Source organism: Pseudorasbora parva, chromosome 24 (genome assembly GCF_024679245.1).
Source record: "Pseudorasbora parva isolate DD20220531a chromosome 24, ASM2467924v1, whole genome shotgun sequence".
NCBI lineage: Eukaryota > Metazoa > Chordata > Actinopteri > Cypriniformes > Gobionidae > Pseudorasbora > Pseudorasbora parva.
In genome coordinates, this window is record NC_090195.1 from 13,377,562 (window position 1) to 13,399,035 (window position 21,474).

Below are 21,474 nucleotides of genomic sequence, written 5' to 3' on the forward strand. Positions count from 1 at the left end.
TATATATATATATATATATATATATATATATATATATATATATATATATATATATATATATATATATAATGTATAGTCAATATAATACAACATTTCTATAATTCGTAAAAAAAGAAGAGAAACCCCAAATGGCGTAAACTACATTTCCCAGGATGCATTGCGAAGATTTCCAGTTCAAAGGTTACCAAAACAAGGAAGTAAAGAAAAGTTCTCAGTTAATCTGTTTACATACTATTTGGTTTAGGAGGTCATGAGCCAAGTTCCTCGCCATACACATTACAGCACATTAAAACAAGATTATGATGCCTTTTGTTTAGAGGTTGTATTGTCTCATGTAGACTCGTGGTCGTTTATGCTCTGCCGGGTCCTTTCATTGACACTGCTGATGTGATAATATGCATTTGTACATCTTCGATTAAGCGACTTTATAATTCTGTCTCAATCTGAAGGTTGCAAATAGGTAAGCATATGTTGTATTCAAATCATATTATTAAACCGATTGTAAAAATAAATGCTTATGTTATTTTTGAGATGGCTTTAGATTATTTAGTCCTTTTGAATGCAGTCACAGTATCTTTAAGGTAAAACTTCTAAAAACTATGGAAATAACACAATGTATTTCAAATGTTTAACTTTTCGCTTGTCTTCCTTTCCTTTTTCTGACAGCAGACAAAATGAAGATGATGACTTTCTTCATCGTGGGACTCATTGTCCATGTAGTATTCTTTCTCTCAATATTTGACATCTATTTCACTTCCCCTCTTGTCCATGGAATGACACCACAACGTGTCCCTCTGGCCCCTCCGGCCAAGCGCCTGGTGCTCTTTGTGGCAGATGGTCTGAGAGCTGACAGTCTCTTTAAGCCAGACAACAATGGGACAGTCAGGGCTCCTTACCTAAGGTAATGAACATGGGATAATCTTCGTCCTATTTACTGATCCAGAATAGTTCAGTGGCTTTTTTTAGCAATTAAATGCTTTTTCGTCAAAATATTCACAATCCTTCATTATTGCTTACAGAAAGATCCAGAAAATATTACTTATATGAATGCATTGCATTTGCTGTTGTTGCCTCAAATGAAAATACACACACACACACACACACACACACACACACACACACACACACACACACACACACACACAAACACACACACACAAACACATTTATATGCACGTACACACACAGACACACACACACACACACACACACACACACACATATTTATGCATGTATACACACACACGCACGCATGCAAATATGTTTATATTATATATATTCACTGACATGTTAGTGAAAGCATACATCTAGTACAACAGTTATAGTCTAATAAATATAGTTTATGCCTCTTAAATATAATGTTTTTATGTGTGTAGTGTTCTTTATGATGTATAAATAGATTTAACTTGTGCTTCTTATTGTTTCCTGTCATAAGGAGTGTGATCGAAGAGGGTGGCACATGGGGAGTGTCACACACACGAGTCCCTACAGAGTCACGGCCAGGTCACGTGGCTCTACTAGCGGGGTTTTATGAGGACGTTAGTGCTGTTGCCAAGGGTAAGCAGTGATACATGTTTTTGTGAATAACCTACATGTGTGTAAAGTTAATAATGCATTTCACATCTCTTTGCTTAAAGGCTGGAAGGAGAATCCGGTGGAGTTTGATTCTGTATTTAACGAGAGCAGAAATACTTGGTGTTGGGGCAGCCCTGACATATTACCAATGTTTGCTAAAGGTATAACCACACGCCTGTGAGAAGATATATGGGAGTATAATGACCGTATTTTAGAGGTTTACTAGAATGTGTGTTTTGTAGGAGCCACTGGAGACCATGTGTACACTCACACTTACCCACCAGAGCGGGAGGATTTCGCCTCCACTGATGCGTCCAGACTTGATACATGGGTATTTGATGAAGTGAAGGTAGGATACTTAATGTGCTTTTATGCAGTCGCTTTTTATGAACTAAACTTCTTTTATACGTATAGCATTGCCCAGCATTTAAGAATTGTTGTTCGAAAAAGTCTTAAACTGTTATTTAAACGTGCTGTATCTAAACTACTTTAATAATAAAATGTTTAAAAGTCTTGAATAATTATTATGCATACAATTGTATGACTTCATATTAATCATAATAATGTATACATATATATTTTATTTTTAATTTTTATTAAAGTTTTATTCATATTTTGAATTACCTTTTATTTTTCTGTTTTAGTAATTTCATTATATGCTTTTTTCACTGTTTTATTTTTTAAATATTGCTATTTAGGTTGAATTGAATTGATTTTTATTTCAGTTTTAGTTTTTATTTATTTTCCATTAGCAATTTTAGTGCTTCAACTTAAACTTATTTTAGTTTATTGCCAATGCCAAGGATTATTTAGTTATTGAATCTAATTTAATTATCTGATATCTAATTTAATAGTTCTATTTTATTTCACCCTTATTTGTTTTTAATAGTAATAACATTTTTTAATATTCATGCATACATATTTCTGTTCTGTTTCTGTGCATACATACTACTGTTCAAAATTGTGGGGCTGCATTTATTTGCTCTAAATACAGTTGTAAAAACATACAATTATTATGTGAAATATTATAACAAGTACATTTAAAATAAAAATATATTATATATTTTTTATAAATGTATTCCTAGGATGGCAGTGCTGAATTATCAGCAGCCATTATTCCAGTCTTCAGTGTCACATGACCTTTCAGAAATCTTTCTAATATGCTCATTTTTTATTTATTTACTGAACTCAAACTTTTGAATGATTGTGTGTGTGTGTGTGTGTGTGTGTGTGTGTTCATCACCTGTTGCCTTTCGTTTATAATGTTATGCATAATTTTATATATATATATATATTTATATATATATATATATATATATATATATATATATATATATATATATATATATATATATATATATATATAAATATATATATAAATCAGGCTTGTGCACAATTCAGAATTGAATTGAGAATGACTCCTAAATTCCAATTCAATTCTTGAATTTGAATTGATGTCAAAAACAGGATGTAGAATTACAATTTGAATTGAATTAAAGGAAGCAGAATTAAAATTCAAGAAAAATTCCAAGAAATTCATATACATGTCTATCTTGCCACAGCAGCCTCATCTGCATCTGTTGAGAGAATCTTTAGTGTCACAGGAAAGATCTTCAGACCAGAACGCTGCAGAATCAATGATAAAACATTTGAGGAGCTATTGAGAATTAAATGCAACAGTGTTGCTCAGTGAGTTTTGTATTGAAATTAATGATGACTGCATTTACAACAACTTTGTTATTTTATTACTTTTAAATTAAAATAACATTGGAACAAAACTAATCAAACAACATTGTGGGGTTAATTTATTTAAATGGATCATTATCTGTATTTTAGAACAAAATGTATGCAGGATTGAGGAGTGACACTTTAAAAAAAACTTGTAATTTTCACCAAAAAAGTAAGGTGATAATTAAAAATAGTGTGTGTGTTTTTTTTTTAAAAGAAAATTGTGGTTCAGTGTTGTATAGAAATAAAACCGAGATACACTTTCCTGATTTTTTTTAAGGAAATGTAAGCAATTTTGAGGCTTGAATTGAGGAACCGATTAAGCTGATAAAATGAAGGAAAATAAGATTACTTGTTTATTTTAAGATAATTAGCTCAATTAAGCAGTTTTATTTTGAGACACCATTGTTAGTTCCCAGTATGCTTTGCATATGGCTTGCAGTATGATTTGGAAATGGAGATTAATATTGAAATTAAGTGTTGTTTAATGTGTTTTTGAGTGAAGGAAAAAATATGTTAATGTGAAATGTTCATTTATGTTTGACATTTGAAAGAATTTCTGTTATGTTTAAGTTTTGGCCATTACCATTGTGCAGAAGAGTAGAGCTTAGGGTTAGGTTGTGATGTGAATAACTTATTATTATTATTATGAAGAAGAAGAATGTTGCTTTGTTCAATAAGAAATAACTTTGCTAATGCTAGTGCAATAACAAGTTTGTTCCTACTTGTGCCCGCATCAAACAGACTATTCATTGAATAACACAACTGAAATTCAAATATAAACAGGTCATTTCCATTTACTCTAATATATATATGATATAATCATAATCATGAATTTAATTCTACTTCCTGTTATTCCAATTTAAATTCAACTTCCTGTGGGGTGGAGTCAATTCAATTCAAATTCCAATTCATGAATTGAATGGAGGCCAATTCTGAATTTTGAACAATCATATATCACATTATATAATAATACAATAAGACTGAAATATTGTAATAAATATGACTGAATATGATTTTTAATTATTTTTTTCTTTCCTTTTTTTGTTAAGGATTTTCTCAATATTGCCAAAAGTAATGAAACTTTGCTGAATAAGTTACACGAAGAACAGAATGTGTTTTTCCTTCATCTTTTGGGAATAGATACCAATGGCCATGCCCACAGGCCCATGTCAAAGTAAGCAAAAGTTATTTCACCACATAAAATATTGCAATGTGATCAACAACTCCTTTTTCCTTTTGTCTGTTTTATATTATTATTGTATGTAAAGTCACTTCCAAAACAATATTTGTTGTAAAAAGGGCCAGATAAATGGACTTGTATTGTAGTATAATGTGTTAAGATTGATAGTTTACAGGTATATGCATATAGAAATGCATATAATCAAATCACCTGGACATTAGTTTTACCACTAGGTGGAGCTACTGCCATTTTCAAAGCCTCACATCTACTATTTTCTTTGGGATGTCTGTGCTTAGGGAATATCTAGAGAACATTGCCCTGGTTGATGCTGGTGTCGCTGAAATTGTCACGGTGATGGACGACTTTTATGGGCATGATGGAAAAACAGCTTATGTTTTTACGTCTGACCATGGCATGACAAATTGGGGTAAAACATCTCTCTGACCTAGTCTTTGTAACTTTAACGCTTTATAAATCTGTGACAGGAAAACTTTGTTAGAAAAGATTAATAAATTACTTGTATCCCTCTGAACAGTCATCTTTTTAAGAATTAATATATTTTGCCTGATTTATATTAAGTTTAAGTCAGCATTTGTGTAAAAGAATATTTAATTGATACGAGCATGTGTTCTGTAGGATCTCACGGTGCGGGACACCCATCAGAGACGCTGACCCCGCTGGTAGCATGGGGCGCTGGGGTTCAGACAGCACAACGGCAGGACTCTCACAAATACAATGACAATTACTTGAAAGGTTTGTTTTATGGCCCGTAGTTGTCTAACACCCCTCCGTCTCCATCAAAGTAGTTTTCAGACATCATTTAATAGAGGTTTAGGCATCATTAAACAGCAGAATTGATTTTGTTAATATTTCTTCTTTTGTTTCAGAATGGGGGTTAGAAACATACAAGAGAGTGGATGTCAATCAAGTAAGATTTTCTGTCTCATTTATTCTTGAAATGTCTATAAATGATTGAAACATTGCTAATCTGATGTTTTTGGTATTGCAGGCTGATATTGCTCCACTAATGTCATCTCTTATAGGAGTTCCCTTTCCTCTAAACTCTGTGGTGAGCATTTATTTCAGGGCTTTCGGATCCCCAGTTTAAATCATAAAGCAAGCACACTTACACAGATATGCATGCAGTGGTTATATTATCTTCTGAAGCATTTGTTGCTTTACAGGGTGTCTTACCGCTGAATTACCTGAATAACAGCCAGCACTTTAAGGCTGAGAGCATGTATGCAAATGCTATTCAGATCTTGGAGCAGTTCAGGGTAAATTACAGGACATTTTGGTTTATTCTGGCACTTTTTTTTATTTAAAATAACCAGTTATCTTGTGTTTGTAAAATTCAGGTGAAAATGGCTCAGAAGAAAGAAACAACAATATCCTTTCTGTTCACACCCTACCAGTGAGTAAAAGTCAATGCTTAAAGGGATAGTTCACCCAAAAATGAAAATTACCCCATGATTTACTCACTCTCAAGCCATCCTAGGTGTATATGACATTCTTCTGTCAGACAAATACAATCGGAGTTGTAGGCTGTCCAATGGAAGCTAGATGTTTTGTTTAATAATGTGTTAAATATGGATATTTTTATCACAAAAATGCACCACTTCCCCTCAGAAGGCATTTATTACCCCCTGGAGCCATGTGGAGCCACTTTTCTGGGGGCTGCCATTCACTGGCATCATAATGCTTGGATTAGCCAGGACATTTTTTTTTATACATCTCCAATTGTATTTATCTGATCGAAGAATGTCATATTCACCTAGAATGGCTTGAGGGTGAGTAAATTAGGATAGATAATTTTCATTTTTGGGTGAACTATCTCTTTAAGGACACATATAATGAAAAACTGGATTATTCTTGCTTTAAAAAAAAGCCTGGAATTTGACATTCATCTGCACTTGGCTGCAAAAAGGGGTAATTCAGAAATTGTCATGGTATTGATGTCAATATCTGGAGCACATTTATCAGACTGCCGTTTCTGATAAATGACAATAAACTGTATTATTCGTTTTCACATGTGAACTGGTTAGCCAATCATAACAGAAGTAATTGACGTAAAAGTAGATGCCTTAAAGGGATAGTGTATCCCAAAATGAAAATGCTGTCATCATTTACTCACTCTCATTTTGTTCCTTTCTTCGGTTGAACATAAAAGAAGATATTTTAAAGAATTTTTATAATCAAACAGTTGATAATAGTCATTAACTTTCATAGTAGGAAAAAAATACTATGGATTTTAATGGATACCGTCAACTGTCCGATTACCAACATTCTTTAAAATATTTTCTTTTGTGTTCAACTGAAGAAAGAAACTCGTACAGGCTTGGAACAACAGGAGGGTGAGTAAATGATGACAGCATTTTTAATTTTGGTGTGAACTGTCCCTTTAAAGATACAGTATGATTGGAAAACTTGCTAAAAATGTTGATTATTCATTATGCAATGTTCAGTCTTCGAATTTGATTGTCTAAGCAGTTTTCTGGTATACAGCCATCAATGTCAGATCAATTTGTGAGATTTTCCTTTTTGCTTCTAGGCCTCTTATTGACTCTAAACAGATGGATTTTATCCGTCAGGCAAGAGATTTGATCCATAGAGGACAGTTTAATCAAGCAGTAAGTGTTTATTTTGTTGTCGTCACGTCCGAACTGACTCGTGGATTATCTTTATTTCATTTCCCTAAATCTCTCTCTGTTTATTCCTCCAGATCCTTTATTGTGAAGAGCTGATAGCCCAGGCCATGGAAGGCTTGTCATATTATCACACGTATGATCGGCTCTTCCTGGGCTGCAGTGTAGTCCTGGGTTTTATTGGTTGGACCTCTTATGTGGTTTTGTTTATCCTGAAGACCCATGCTAGCCTACGCAAACCTCCATCTTACACACAAATGGTAAGCAAGAGATATTGTATTTCAACGTGCAGCCTGTTGTCATAGGAGGTCATGATCATTTTACTAAAAATAAGGTTAGTGGTTTATTAAAATAGTGTGTTTAAAGGTGTGAGGTGTGTCACATCCTGTTTGTCTTTGTGGGGTTCTAGGTAACCGAAAGAAATCTTGGCCAGGTGTTTCTGTGTATAGGTCTTCTTGTGGCTCTGTTCTTGTGGGTCCAGTCATGTCCTTGGACCTACTACATCTACTGCTTGCTTCCTGTGCCCGTGTGGTACTCCGTCATGAGAGAGTAAGTTACTTATCTCTAATTTTGCTGAAGGACCCAGATTAATATTACCAGCATTAAACTAATGTACAGTATGAAATAATGTGCAGTATGAAAAATGGATATTCATTTTGAGATTTACTAAAGATGACATTTGCCAGTAACTAGATCAAAGGTACACTGTGTAGATTGTTTTTTTTTAATGAGTTACATCATCAATCCTCAAAGAGTCACTACGGTAAACATGTTATACTATGTTTTAAGTGTTTAAAGGGATAGTTCACCCAAAAATTTAAATTGTCATAATTTACTCAACCTCAAATTGTTCCAAACCTGTACAAATTTCTTTAACCTGTTAACATGGGACCCAAAATAAAAAACAGACACGCCACACTTGCAGTGTGTCGCCGGCCTTACTGCCGGCCAGACTACCGGTAAAGGTAGGAGGTTTCAAAAACACATGCACTAGGCGGTTAGGGAATAACAACACACTGGCCCAGCTAACCAATCTGAGCTCATTGCGTATTTTTGAGGGACCGGCTTCATAAAACCCGGGAACCATCAGACCGTTTTTTTTTACAAAGAGGGACAGTGCAATGTAGAATAAAGGTAAAATATATGAAAAATAATGAATTTTTTTAAGAACCAACCATGAACACGTTACAGTGCACCCCACAAACCCAATCAAGCCTTCAAAAGAATGTGTTTTGCCACCACTTTAAAAAAACTTTCATTAGAGAGTCTACTGGTAAAAAGTGAATGCGACAGAGCTAATAATAAAACAAGAATCAACATTGGAATGGCTTTTCAAAAATTGCGTTCATTGTAATGCATTTTAAATTATGTGGTGGAGTCATATTCATCTGCACAGTCAAGCAGAGGTGAAGCACAACAAAAAACAAAGTTCTTCGCAAAATGCATGCAGTTTTAACCACTAGAGGGCCATTAAGTGCTTATGCTCTTTTCTCCAGTATTATTATATTTAGATTATACTTGCCTTCATCTTAATTAAATATCCAATACCTATCCAATATTGACAGATACAAATACATTTAAACTTTAGGCGAAAAAACATTGTTGTAGTAATATTGTGCATCTCCTATATACATTCATAAATGTAAATTTAGACAGGCCCAACAATGTGCAAAATTATTCACATGATGGAGAGTTGATAAATCGGAAAATGGACTTGTTTTAACAAAAATGGTAAAGGTGTCATGAACTGGCTTTTTTTTTCTTTTTTATACTGTTGTCTGAGGTCAACTAATGACGTTTGTGTGGTTTTTACATTTAAAAACATCATAACTAATAAGTAATAGGCTATTTATCTACACTGGTTTTGAGGCTGTCTTCTGAACGCTGGGTTTTGATGGGCGTGACGCACTGGAGACTTGGAAGTGAACGCCCACGGCTAGGATTGGATAAGATTTGCATAGTTAATGAGCTTCAGCTCCTGTCATATCTATGCCCCTGTCAGTTCACATGAGGGAGAGATTATTTTGAAAGCGGAAACTGCAAAAATTCTCTTGACCACAGGGCTCCTAAATGTCTTTATCAAGTAAACACAATGATTTATTTCTCATTCAACCGCGATTGATTGGAATATTATTTCTGTATTACATGGCCCGCAGCGCGCGCACACACACACATACACGTGCGCAACCAGATCAAGAAAGAATTTCTGCTGACAGGCGTACATTTATAGCCTAGAAATCTAGACGCACCCTAGCGGCAGCAAATCTAATCTGCCCGCGAGTGTCGTCTAGCAACTTTCAATACCCTTCTGAGCTGTATTCCCCTAACTCTTGGCAGGCCAATCACATCGTGTATAGAGTCGGTGGGCGGGGCCATAATGACGACGGCCGAGTTGCGCGTGCTTCTAGTAAACAAAGAAACTGGCGAACGGCGGTCTGTCAAATCAGCTTTGACCGCAACTCTGGAAGACTTGGAGCTTTTCTCTGAGAAAAGAACAAAGAATGGCACTGAAGTCATTCTTAAAAAGGGAAGATGTGTTCGGAGTTTTGCCGATACGGCGAATGTTTAATCTATCAACAAGCTCTGCTTCACCTTCGTTGCTCTGGTTGGTTGTGTATCGTATCCTATCGCGTGCAGAGGGAGTTTGAAAGACAACCGTTTATCCGCCCGTCGGATTGAGCCCTGTCTATGGTGAGTTTCCAGACCAAACATCTTGATGTGGGTCTGGCTTGTCAGGCTAGTACATTTAGGTAGCACGTCTGGAAAACACACAGCCCCCTGACTACTATTACTACATATAAAAAAAATATTTTTACTCACATAAGTTTGTTGCACCATTCCTGTCGGATCCAATATAGAAGGCACAACATTGTGTCTGCAAATCCAGCACTTGAGGCTTGTTTACAAACGATTCCGCAGTAAAATAAAGCAAACACGCAGTCTTCCCTACGTGAGCTGGAATTTCATTAAAAATAAATGAAGTATCATAAATTCCTAATATTATTATCCGAAGGAAGCTTATGCAGCGGCTGTGTTCTTCCACAATATCTTGCTAATTTCTACCACATGTTTATTGCTGCTGGCTTGTGATCCACCGAACAGCTCCATGAGTCGGTGAGCGGGGCTACTGAATTACACGTTCTGTAGAGGTGTTTCGTTGTGCGACGACGTAAGGATCGTTTTCTTTGACTAAAAAGGAAGTTTTCAGCTTTGAAACTTACAGGATAATCTTATATTACCGTGACCTTTTATATATCAAAAGGGAAAGTTGATTTCCCAATTCATCACCTCTTTAACTTCTGCACTTCTAAAATCTGCAGTTACATTAATAATTTTCAAATGTGTGAAAAATTATTTCAGGTCTGTTTCTCGTTCTTCCTTGATTTTTAGAGTTTGTATTTTTTCTTTGTCACAGATTTGAAACTCTTGCTGGTCTGATTCGATCGATCCCCTCATTACCACTCAGCAAATGCTTTGGATATTTTTTGCTGGTTACATTTGGAATTGAATTACTAGTAAGTGCTTGCTTAACTGTGTGCTAGACATGATTAAGGCTATTACAAGTATTTTTGCAGTTTTAGTGTTAGAACTGTTTAGCACTTCAGTAAATAAGAGGTCTTAACTATTTCCCGTTTCATTTCCTGTCTGCTGGTGTTTTTTAGGTCATGAGTTTTTTCTATCGGGCCATGTTGACCTTGGGTCTAGTGGTGCTGGCAATGTGGCCTATGGTTTCTGGCCTCTATACAAAAGCAAAGGTAAGGTGACGTCAAGGCCTGCTCTGATATGAGGGTTGAAAGGTGTGTTTTTGATGTCTTGTATTCTTTATGTTGCTGTAGTTCAGGTCACTGAGCTGGATGTTTAGCTGTCTCTTTCTGGCTGTATTTCCATTGCTGCCTGTGGTGGGACGGGAACCTAACATTAACTATGTGTGAGCACACTTTGTTTAATTACTGATCCCAGTACTGTCATACACAATCATTAGTTAACTTTATTAGTTAACTGTTAAACACTTATATTCTCATATCAGTGATGCTGAATGGCATCAGGAAGGTTCATCTTCTAAATTTGATGTGCTGTACTACAGAATTTGCGCTGGAGTGCTGACCCTCTTCAATTTGTCCTCATATCTGTGGTCATCATGGAGATGCCCTCCTCTGATCCGAAGGGATCGTCAGCTGTTCATCTGCCAGGTCAGTTTTACCCTTCTTTTAACACTTTGTTCACCATTGAAATTTTGGCGCAGGCATTTGAGGTCAAAATCTTGGGATGAAGGATTCCCAAACTTTGTGGTCAGTCGAACCCTTTTCAAATATTTACTTGAAATAACCCCCAAGATTTAGCTTAATATTTTAATAATTTAACAACAAATTTAACTTTCTTTGATGTTGTGTGAACGCTGCCATCCGAACCCTGGTGTGCACCAAATAAGCGGACCGAGACCACTGAAAAGATGGGTCTCGGTCCGCTTCCAAACGATCTGTAAATGAAATGCGAAAGCAACACGAACCATAGACATGCAAACAAACCTAAACGGGACATGAGGCCACAAGATACAACCCTATTAAGACAGAATTCTGAAGCATTCCCATTTTTTCTCATTATAGGCTGGATCCGAACTCACAAACTCTCTTAAGTAGGTATTTATTTTGAATAAGTAGTTGCTTTACAACCACTAAAAAAGTATGTATGTGTTTAGCATGAATGTAATCTGGACATACTACATTCGCCATGTTGCCATTTATCATGACCTATCAGCGTCGGTTCACTGCCATTCATAAATCCTGTGGCCTCATGGGATAGGAAAATGATTCATGGGACAGCACACTTCAGAATCTTGCAGAAAGAATTAGATCATCGTGATGTGAATTTGGACATACTTCATTTGTCAGTTTTTTGCCTACTATATTGTAGGGAAGTATGCAGTTTCTGATGTTGCCAGTCATAGTTTGTGTTCATGCATCAGAACCATGTCTAACAGCAGATCTTCGTCTGTGTGTGTGACGGAAGGATTCCTGCCACTGTTTTGACTCCTTCACACATTTTAAAAGCTCTTAATTGTGCAACGCACAAATTCTCAGTTGGTCAAAATACCAACACATATAGTCGAAAAATATACATAATAAAAACTGACCAATCAGGTTATGGGTGTATCCCTATGCCTTTAGGTTTGGTATCTTTAGGTTTTGGTGTTAAAACCTACCAAACAAAAAAAAAAAAAAAACCTACCAAAAAAAAAAACAAGTGACCTACAACTACCAAGTGTGAACACACCCTAAAATATTTTAGAATACTTTGTTAGTTAAAAAAAAGGAACTTATTTTTATGGTTTAATTAATTAAAAACTGGTTAATTAATTAATTAAAAATCTCCCCCAAAACAGTTCAGTTCATGATAATAATATAATATATGAAAAAATTAAGCAGTTACACTACTTATTGGCAACAGGCAGCATTAAACCATCAAACTTAAATGTTTGTTTATTGCTTATGAAGTTCCATAATTTTCTATATCAGGTTTTGTTTAATGGTTTTTTACTTTTTAATGGCAAGGATCCCTAAACAATCCCCTTGTAAGATCAATTCTTTATTAGGCTTACATTTTAATATAATTATACCAATTTATAATATAATATAAAAACATAAACATATTTTTAATATATAAAAATAGGCTATTATATTAGTTTAAGTGCTTCAATTTGTAAAAAACAAAACAAAAAAACCCAACCCTGAAGTAAATATGAAAAACTTGTATGGGAACGTGAACTCTTTTATAGTTATCTAAATATCTCTGAAACCCAAACCACACGCACATCTATTTAAAATGACGTGTTACCGAGTCGTTTTGAGTTTGCACACTACATTTGTGGTGGGTGTTGTCTCTCTTGTTACCATGCTATCTGTGCCTATCATCTGTTATTTCCACAATTAATCAATCCATTCTTCTTTAAAACATGAAGAGGTTATATTTTTACGTCTTTGCGTTTCAAACCTTTTTTTTTTTTTTTTTTTAATAACTTTTTTTTACAGTCAGAGGTTTCATGTGGCCTCTTGAACTATTTGGACCGCAAACATGACTGTCTGCCACTGACACGCGACATCATTGCATTTCTATGAAACACTATAAGAGGTCTAAAACTATAGCGATACTAACTCTATAGCGGTTGAACAGAGCACTGCAATTATTCTGCATTTAAAGTACAATCAGATGGATTTCTCCCCTCATTTCACATCGGCCGTTTATGTGGAATTTTATTCTTTCTGCGCAGCCGTGGCATCACAAGTGCTCGGTCTCGCACGCGCGCAGCTTGGAGGGGATATTGATTATAAGTTTATCAACTTACAGACCCCCCTTACAGTTCCCTCATTTGCAAACCCCTGTGTTTAAAAATATTGATCCAGGATACTGTTCTGTAAAGAGCTGGTTCAGGCGAGCTGGAGAAATCCAGAACATGACATGAGAACCAGGAAATTAAGGCGGATGTCACACCAAAAGAACTAGGGACAGAACAAATGACAGGAAGGACACAAGGGCTGTACAGTAAATGCAATAGGAAGTAGTGATTTAACAAGATATACAATTTGGAAATAATAAGAACGTCAAAATAATTGCCATTCAAAACCCAAAAGCACATGGATATCAAAACAAATGATACCCAGTAGCATTAAAGGTTCCTTTGTTGGTAGCAAAATGGGCTCCTTTGTGGTTCTCAATGGGTATAAAAGAAGTTTGACCGATTTCACAGTTGTAAACTGCAATTGATTGTGTATAATTTGTCTGTTATAGTGCATTTCCTGTTGCTGATTATCTCATCTTCATCTCTGTGATATTGTCTGAAATTTCTTGCATCCGCAGCAGACAGATTCAAGCATGTTCTGTATGTTTGGCTAGTAGTAGCAAGTAGTGAAAAATCAAAACATGAGTACTGTAGATTATTTTTTACTTCCATGACCTCATCCCATGCTCGTTATTATCAGAGTACTAAATAATATAACCATTTAAATCTGCACACCCGGCATCTAAATGTAACCCAGTTTAAATTGATCTGGGGAGCTTTTCTGCATGTATTTTCAGATGGTGCAGGTGGTGCTGTGTGCTTATACCCTGACTAGCACCCACTCCAGTCTGCAGCTCAAGCAAGGCCTGCCGCTCTTCAACCAGATCGTTAGCTGGTTCACACTAGGTTTGTTATCTCCATTTCCATGATGCTATTGCGAGATGTAGACTCACTGAATTAGAGGTAGTTTACGCAAAAATGAAACGTCTGTCATTTACTCACCCTTATTTTTTTTCTATCCTCTATGACTTTCTTTATTCTGTGGAATACAGTGTCCATACAATTGGGCCAAGTGTTCTTTTGGACCCCAAAATATCTTGTGTAGGCAGAAAAGAAGTCATAGAGGTTAGGAATGACTTGAAAGCGAGTAAATATGTCAGGAACCATTGACCTTAAAGGATTTGTTCACTTTAAAACCCCATGATTTACACACCCTCATGCCATCCTAGGTATATATGACTTTCTTCTTTCTGATGAACACAATCAGTTATATCAATAAATATCCTGATGCTTCCAAGCATTATACTGGCAGTGACGGGGTCCATTGAGTTTGAAGCTCAAAAAAGTGCATTCATCCATCATAAACATACTAAACATGACTCTGGGGGGCCATCTGAAGCGAATCAATAGGGTTTGTGTTTGAAAAATATCCATATTTAAAACTTTATAAATTAAAATATCTAGCTTCTGCTAGAACGCCTTCCATATTCAGCTTACGAAGAAATTGTAATGCCTCTCACAGTTCAAAACACCTGCGCTGCACTCCACCTACGCTTTTTTCATAAGTTGCCTTGTAAGCGTCAGGACATTTATTGATATAACTCTGATTGTGTTCATCAGAAAGAAGAAAGTCATATACACTTAGGATAGCTTGAGGGTGAGTAAATCGTGGGATCATTTTAAAGTGAACAAATCCTTTAAGTTTTTTCAGTGTTAATCCAAATACTTTCATGTTACCCTGGCTTAAAGTGCCCCTATTATGCTATTTTAAAACAGGCCAGGTTACAGAATAAAAATCACTGAGGGTGTTTCTGTAATCACTCAGGGTGCTCTAGTAAAGTACAGGCAATGGCTCCACCATAGCAGTGTACAGTGAGAAAAGTAAGATTATTTACAAGTTATCACTTTTACCAATAAGTGGAATTTCTAAAATATCTTGCTATGCATGTTGGTCTATTAATCTATTGAGTCAGCCTTTACATTGCTTTAATGCATTACTAGTATTTTAACATGTCATCCTCCTGAGAAGTAGAACTTTTTTTTTTATGAATATATATTTTTTTCAAGCATAAAAGAATTGAATTGAAAAATGTCAATGTGTTTTTTTATGCACCAAACAATGTAAATACTTCAACAACAACAAAAATCAAAATTCATAAAACCTTTTTTTCTGCTTCTCAGGAGGATGACAGAGAGTATAGCACATCATCTTTCTATCTATCTATCTATATATATGTGTGTGTATGTGGGCATGTGTGTGCTATATTCTCTGTAGAAGACACCAGAACCCATTTATTGAAAGAATTAAAAAAAAACGTTTTTATTTTTTTATCCAAGCTTTGTATAAAGAGGATTCTCAAGTATGTTATGGAAGATATAACAGAATAATTTGATATACCATTTTAACTTGCAATTTGGCTATACATGTGTTTTCAATGCAATGTATCTATTTACTCTTTTTGTATTTGCGGACAAATGGGAATATTTATAAGAATATCTAGACTTAAAACTGTTGTCAGATAAATTCACTAAAATATGTCTTCTACAGAGTCAAACCATCGATTCTGGTCTGGGTCTCAGGAGGATATTTTTTGTCTTGTGCAGAGTGAATCCAGTATTTATATATATATGTCACTTCTTTGCAGCTTGCAATTTGCCGTCGGTCATCTTAGCAGCATGAAAATCAATAGTTTATTATTCAGTGAGATTTTATAGACTGTAGCCTCGAAATCGAACCAAGATCGCTCACTAAAATTCTGTTGCTTTGTTAAACACCTCTGATTAGACACCACTAACGTTACATTTGTGATTGGCTACATTACTCAAACACTGCAAAAACACATTGTAATAGATGCTTTTGATGCTCTCCAGAGAGCGAACACAAATCGGTTTCGCCAATATGTTATTACAGTATCAACTGAGGGTGCTTTTGCTTGCGTTTGAGGGTGTTTAGCACCCCTGTAGTGTTGTAAAGTTCCCTAATTTAATTTTGGAGGTCTCATAATATACATTGCACATCACCACAGTGCTCTAACGTGAATGACTGAGGGAACAATACTGCAGCCCACACCTGATTTACACTAGTATTTCAGTAAGACAGTAATAACGTGAGTTGGCCAGTTAGCCAGATGCTTATGAAACACAATAAACATTGTAGAGTACATTGTAGATCCACGATTCACAGGAATCAGCTGCAGTGTTTGAGGGGGTTTAATTTCTCCCTGGTGTCTGCACGAACAATAAGTGGATGGGCAATATGCTAATGCTAATATGCTTATGCAATATGCGTCAGTTCTTCTGGAATGTTGCCATGCTAAAGTTCCGTCTTGACGTTGACTCCTACTTTTGAGAGACTTAAACTTTATATACAGTGCACTTTCAGATTTAAAGCTTTGTGGTATGTTTTCATCCATTTAGAACTGTTACACACTGCATAATACAAAATACTACATAACTACAAAAGCATAATTGGGGCACTTTATTATGCAGAGTCAACTATAAATAAGATTTAAAGCGTCTTTAACCAATTTGCACTTCTTCTTTTCTACCATCCTGTTTGTACTTCATCCCCTATTCTCTCACACTTCTTTTTTAGTTTCCTCATTTTTGATACCACTATTGAGTTCAACCAGGCTTTTTCAGAGACTGCTGAGTATTCTGATGTCATTGGTGTGTGTCTACCTTCTTCTGAGCACAGGGTAAATCACACTGACTGAATGCCATCTTATCAGCTGTTTTGATGTGTAGGTTTGGTCAAAAATACTTTTGAGGTTCTCCATCTAAGGAAATGAAATTTAAAAGGAAACCACATAGTGCGTGCAGTAAGCAGTCAAGTTGCAAAAGTTTTCAATTCAGCAGCTGACTGGTTTGAGACGGTTTCATCTACAGACAATATATTCTAATAAGTAAATAATTATTTACATTCAGTATGAATTAAATACACTACCATTCAAAAGGCTGGGGGCAGTAAAAATAAAGTATAAACCGTAATATTTAGAAATATTTTCTATTTTAATCTATTTAAAGAACTTTATTCATGTGAAAGCAAATCTGGATTTTAAGCAGCTGTTAATCTTTATTGTCACATGATCCTTCAGAAATCATTATTATATGGTGATTTGGTGCTCAAGAAACATTTATTATTATTATCAATGTTGAAAATGGCTGTGATGTGTAATAGTGTTTTTTTTTTTTTTTGATGAATAGAAATTTCAAAAGAACAGCATTTCTTTGAAATGTAAATCTTTTGTAACATTCATATGGGAAAGTATTAATTTTTTTTTTTTAAATGTTACTGACCCTAAACTTTTGATAGTGTATATTCTTAAATCATTAATACAATTACATGATGTGCTGATTAACTGATATGCAAATTGATTTTTAAAAAGTTTTATAATAACTTTGTGTTTCTTTATTTTTAAATTAACATTTTAAATTGAAAACTCTTACGGCCTGTTTACACCAAGATTGATATTTATAACAATAATGATAAATAGTTCTAATATCGATCATAATATTAATGAATATTGATGTGACCGGGCCTTTATTCTAATAGCTATTTGGTTTGTGTTCTGTGAAGGTATGAGGCTCTTTTCCCCCCGGTGATGTCATGGCTCATGTTTGCATGGATCAACATTGAGCAGGAAACCATAACCACTCAGGAAAGTTCATATCGAACTGAGGTAATGCTGTCCCTTCCTTTTTAAGAGATTCCTTTCAGCCTCTATAAGAAATAGCCTAAAGCCTTCAATTCTCAACCTAAACTAGGTTGATCTAAACTTGCATACCACAACAGTAGTACAGCTTTTCCTTGTCTTTACTGATTGTCCCGTTTCCTGTTTTCTCAGCTCTCCAGCATTGATTTTGCTGAAAATATTGACATAACCAAAATCAGGCAGCTGAGACTGGATGACATTCGGAGATCTTACTTTTTTGCATCCTTTTGAACTACAGACTATTTGTTTTGTGTCTTATAATTGCTTATATATATATATATATATATATATATATATATATATATATATATATATATATATATATATATATATATATATATATATATAATATATATATATATATATAATATATAAAATGTTTACAATCCTTAACTGTTTAAATAGGTGTTTTTCATAATAACTGCATTCTTTGGCTGTGGTAACATTGCCTCTATCAACAGGTAAGCTGCTTGGTAACAATAATGCTATACAATAGACTTGAATATAATTATGCCTTTATCTACCCTCAGTTTTGATCCAGCCTCAGTGTACTGCTTTCTGACTGTCTTCAACCCGTTCATCATGGGCAGCCTGTTAATGTGGAAGGTTTGGCACTTGCTCAACCTTAAACGGATGAAAATGATCCCATAATTTTAACCCTCCAGCCACTCTAGGTGTATATGACATTCTTCTCATTCTTCAGACGAATACAATCATATATTAAATTGTTATATTAAGTTATACTAAAGTTATATAAAATAACTCCTGGCTCTTCCAAGCTTTATAATGGCAGTGAATGGCATCTTAAAAAAGTGCATACATCCATTATAAAAGTAACTCTCACATCTCCGGGGGGTTAATAAAGGCCTTCTAAAGCAAACTATGGATTTTTGTAAGATGTTTTTTTTTTTTTTTTACATGTTATATAAATAAATCCAATTGTATTCGTCTGAAAGAATAATGTCATATACATGTAGGATGGCATGTTTTAGTGAACTATCCCTTTAAGTTTCAAATTGATGCTTTTTTATTATTAGTGCACAACTATATAAATCTTTCCACTGTTTCATCATCTTTCAGGTTTTAATCCCATTTGTAATTGTGATGTGCACATTCGAAAGCATTCAAGTTTCAACGCAGCTCTCATCACGAAGGTACTTTTCATTAAAGAATAATTAGTACAGCAGGAAACCAGCATGTCTTCACATTGACTGTAGACAGAGAGCATGTGCTATATTTGCATGTGCTACACTTCCTTGTTCATCTGGAATTTGGAATCAATAGTTTATGATAAGCAAATAAAGACCAATTTGGATATGTTCCTAAAGACCTATGGACATGCTGACAAAAAACAAAAGGCGAAATCGTGGCTATGAATGAACAATTTCCTTCTATGACTTGCTAATATGTCAGCACATTTGACTTATTAGTTCTCCTGTTTTCAGTAAACTGTTTTGCATGTCGCAAGATATAACAAACCATGTACTCCCAGTTGTACTCATTTTTTCCGTTGTTTTAGTTGAATCAGAATGAGGGAACATTAGTTCAACAAATTATATATTTTTATAACATTATTTACATTACATGATTACATAAAATCTGCATTTGTTTTTTAGCATTTTCCTCATTGTGCTCGTCATTTCAGACTTGATGGCACTGGTAAGCTTAGCATAGATAACAAATAATTTTTTTTTTATTATTGCTTGTTATTAACCAATTTCATTATTGATTTGAACTTTTCTGTTTTTTTCACCAGCATTTCTTTTTCTTAGTACAAGATTATGGAAGCTGGCTTGACATAGGAACTAGGTGGGCTAACTGTATTATTTTAGCTTCCATCTTGTTATCCATGTAAAACACAAGCGCACTTTTGGATTGCATCTGTCATTGCATGTGTGTTAATGTAATGCACATATTGCACAAATATGATAAAATGTTTCTTGTGTTGCAGTATTAGTCACTATGTCATCGTAATGTCCATGACCATCTTCCTCATGTTGCTGAGTGTCATGACACACATTTTAACCTCCAAGAGAATCATCATCGGACAGAAACGAAAGATGCACTTTAGGTGACGACCTCACACCTGGACCCTCCCTCCTAATGTTTACAAGGTGCATAAAACAAACATTCAACTGCAAAAAATATGACTGATGTTCAGCATGATCTTCCTGTTTTTGTGAATTTCTCAACATCAATATTACTTAAGATACATGACTCTGCATCTTAAACTGTAAGAGAGGAAGACTTGTAATAATAATAATAAGAAGAAAAGTGATCTATTATTAATACATATATGATATATTGAATGTATAGGTATTTTAGTTCTGAGAAAGGATAAAGGGAAAGTACTTGATTATGTCTGTATATGTACTGTATGATTTATGCCAAAGGTGAGGAATGTTATGGTACTGATATGTCAGCTGATTTTAACTGGGATCTAATTCTCGGATGGTGTTATTATGATACATGTGCAGTTTTATAATACTGTATTTTTAGTATTTTTGTGTAAAATTATTTATTTACCATAAACCTTTACATTAAGTGTCATTAAATATTTTTTATAAAATTATAAAAACTCTTGACCTTTGACATTGTCAGAGCATTGCAGGTTCAAATAAAATAAATATGAAACTTTTCAAACTTTTGGGGTCAGTAAGAATTTTTTATGGTAAAGAACAGAATAAATTTATCCAAAAATGACAGTAAAGAAAATGTAGAAAACAGTTGTGAAAACCGTGACCGTTTGAAGAATAGGAGGCTCAAATAATATATATATATAAAAATGAAAATGTTGAAGGTGCCCCAGATTGATTTGAAACAATATGTTAAATTGTTCTCTGATATCTACATAGAGGGTATGTGACTTATTTAAGGGCAAAAATTGTCCAGATACAGTTTTACAGGTCCATTTACAACCCTAGAAATTGTTACTAGGATGTAATGCTCTGTTTTTGCCTTATTTGGAAGGGTAATGAATATTAATGTTGAGCTCTGCTCTGATTGGCTTATTTCAGCCGCTCACAGCTCAGAGCAGTTCAGTGAAGCGTCCTGACACAACACAGACCGGCTAAATGACACTTTAAGCAAAACATCTCAAACGGAGATTGATCAAATGCAGCTTACTTGTTTATTGATGTTTTCAGATCATCCACGCACGAGAAAGTGCTCGCGTTCGTGCGGTTGCCAGATTTCAATAATTAAATCCCATAACAGAGCGTTTCTGTGAAAAGAACTCGTATACTATCGAGTGTTCTACCTAAACTTGTCCAATCTGGCAACCATAAGCACGCGAGCTCTCTCGCGCACGGGGGATCTGAAAACACCAATGACAATGCGGTCTCTCTAAGAAAC

General features: G+C 34.8%; 1 protein-coding gene across 3 annotated transcripts; it reads left to right on the forward strand.

The window, feature by feature from the left end:
* The first annotated feature begins 192 nt into the window (after positions 1–192).
* Positions 193–20,746, forward strand: pign (phosphatidylinositol glycan anchor biosynthesis, class N). Of its 3 annotated transcripts, none has more exons than XM_067434401.1 (29): positions 193–460; positions 667–901; positions 1,436–1,557; positions 1,638–1,736; positions 1,818–1,924; positions 4,356–4,480; positions 4,783–4,913; positions 5,123–5,239; positions 5,374–5,414; positions 5,496–5,555; positions 5,671–5,763; positions 5,845–5,900; positions 7,038–7,116; positions 7,209–7,391; positions 7,541–7,680; positions 10,547–10,646; positions 10,794–10,886; positions 10,968–11,059; positions 11,216–11,321; positions 14,203–14,311; positions 17,001–17,103; positions 17,985–18,087; positions 18,253–18,339; positions 18,526–18,581; positions 18,651–18,726; positions 19,201–19,274; positions 19,737–19,779; positions 19,877–19,929; positions 20,072–20,746. In XM_067434401.1, exons 2-29 carry the CDS (start codon positions 675–677, stop codon positions 20,193–20,195), a joined length of 2,799 nt encoding a protein of 932 aa, XP_067290502.1. In that variant the 5' UTR covers positions 193–460; positions 667–674; the 3' UTR covers positions 20,196–20,746. The 3 variants fall into 3 exon arrangements, with proteins under 3 accessions (XP_067290502.1, XP_067290503.1, XP_067290504.1); XM_067434402.1 differs by having other exon boundaries at positions 670–901; XM_067434403.1 differs by having other exon boundaries at positions 19,893–19,929; positions 20,072–20,210.
* Positions 20,747–21,474: the final 728 nt, after the last annotated feature.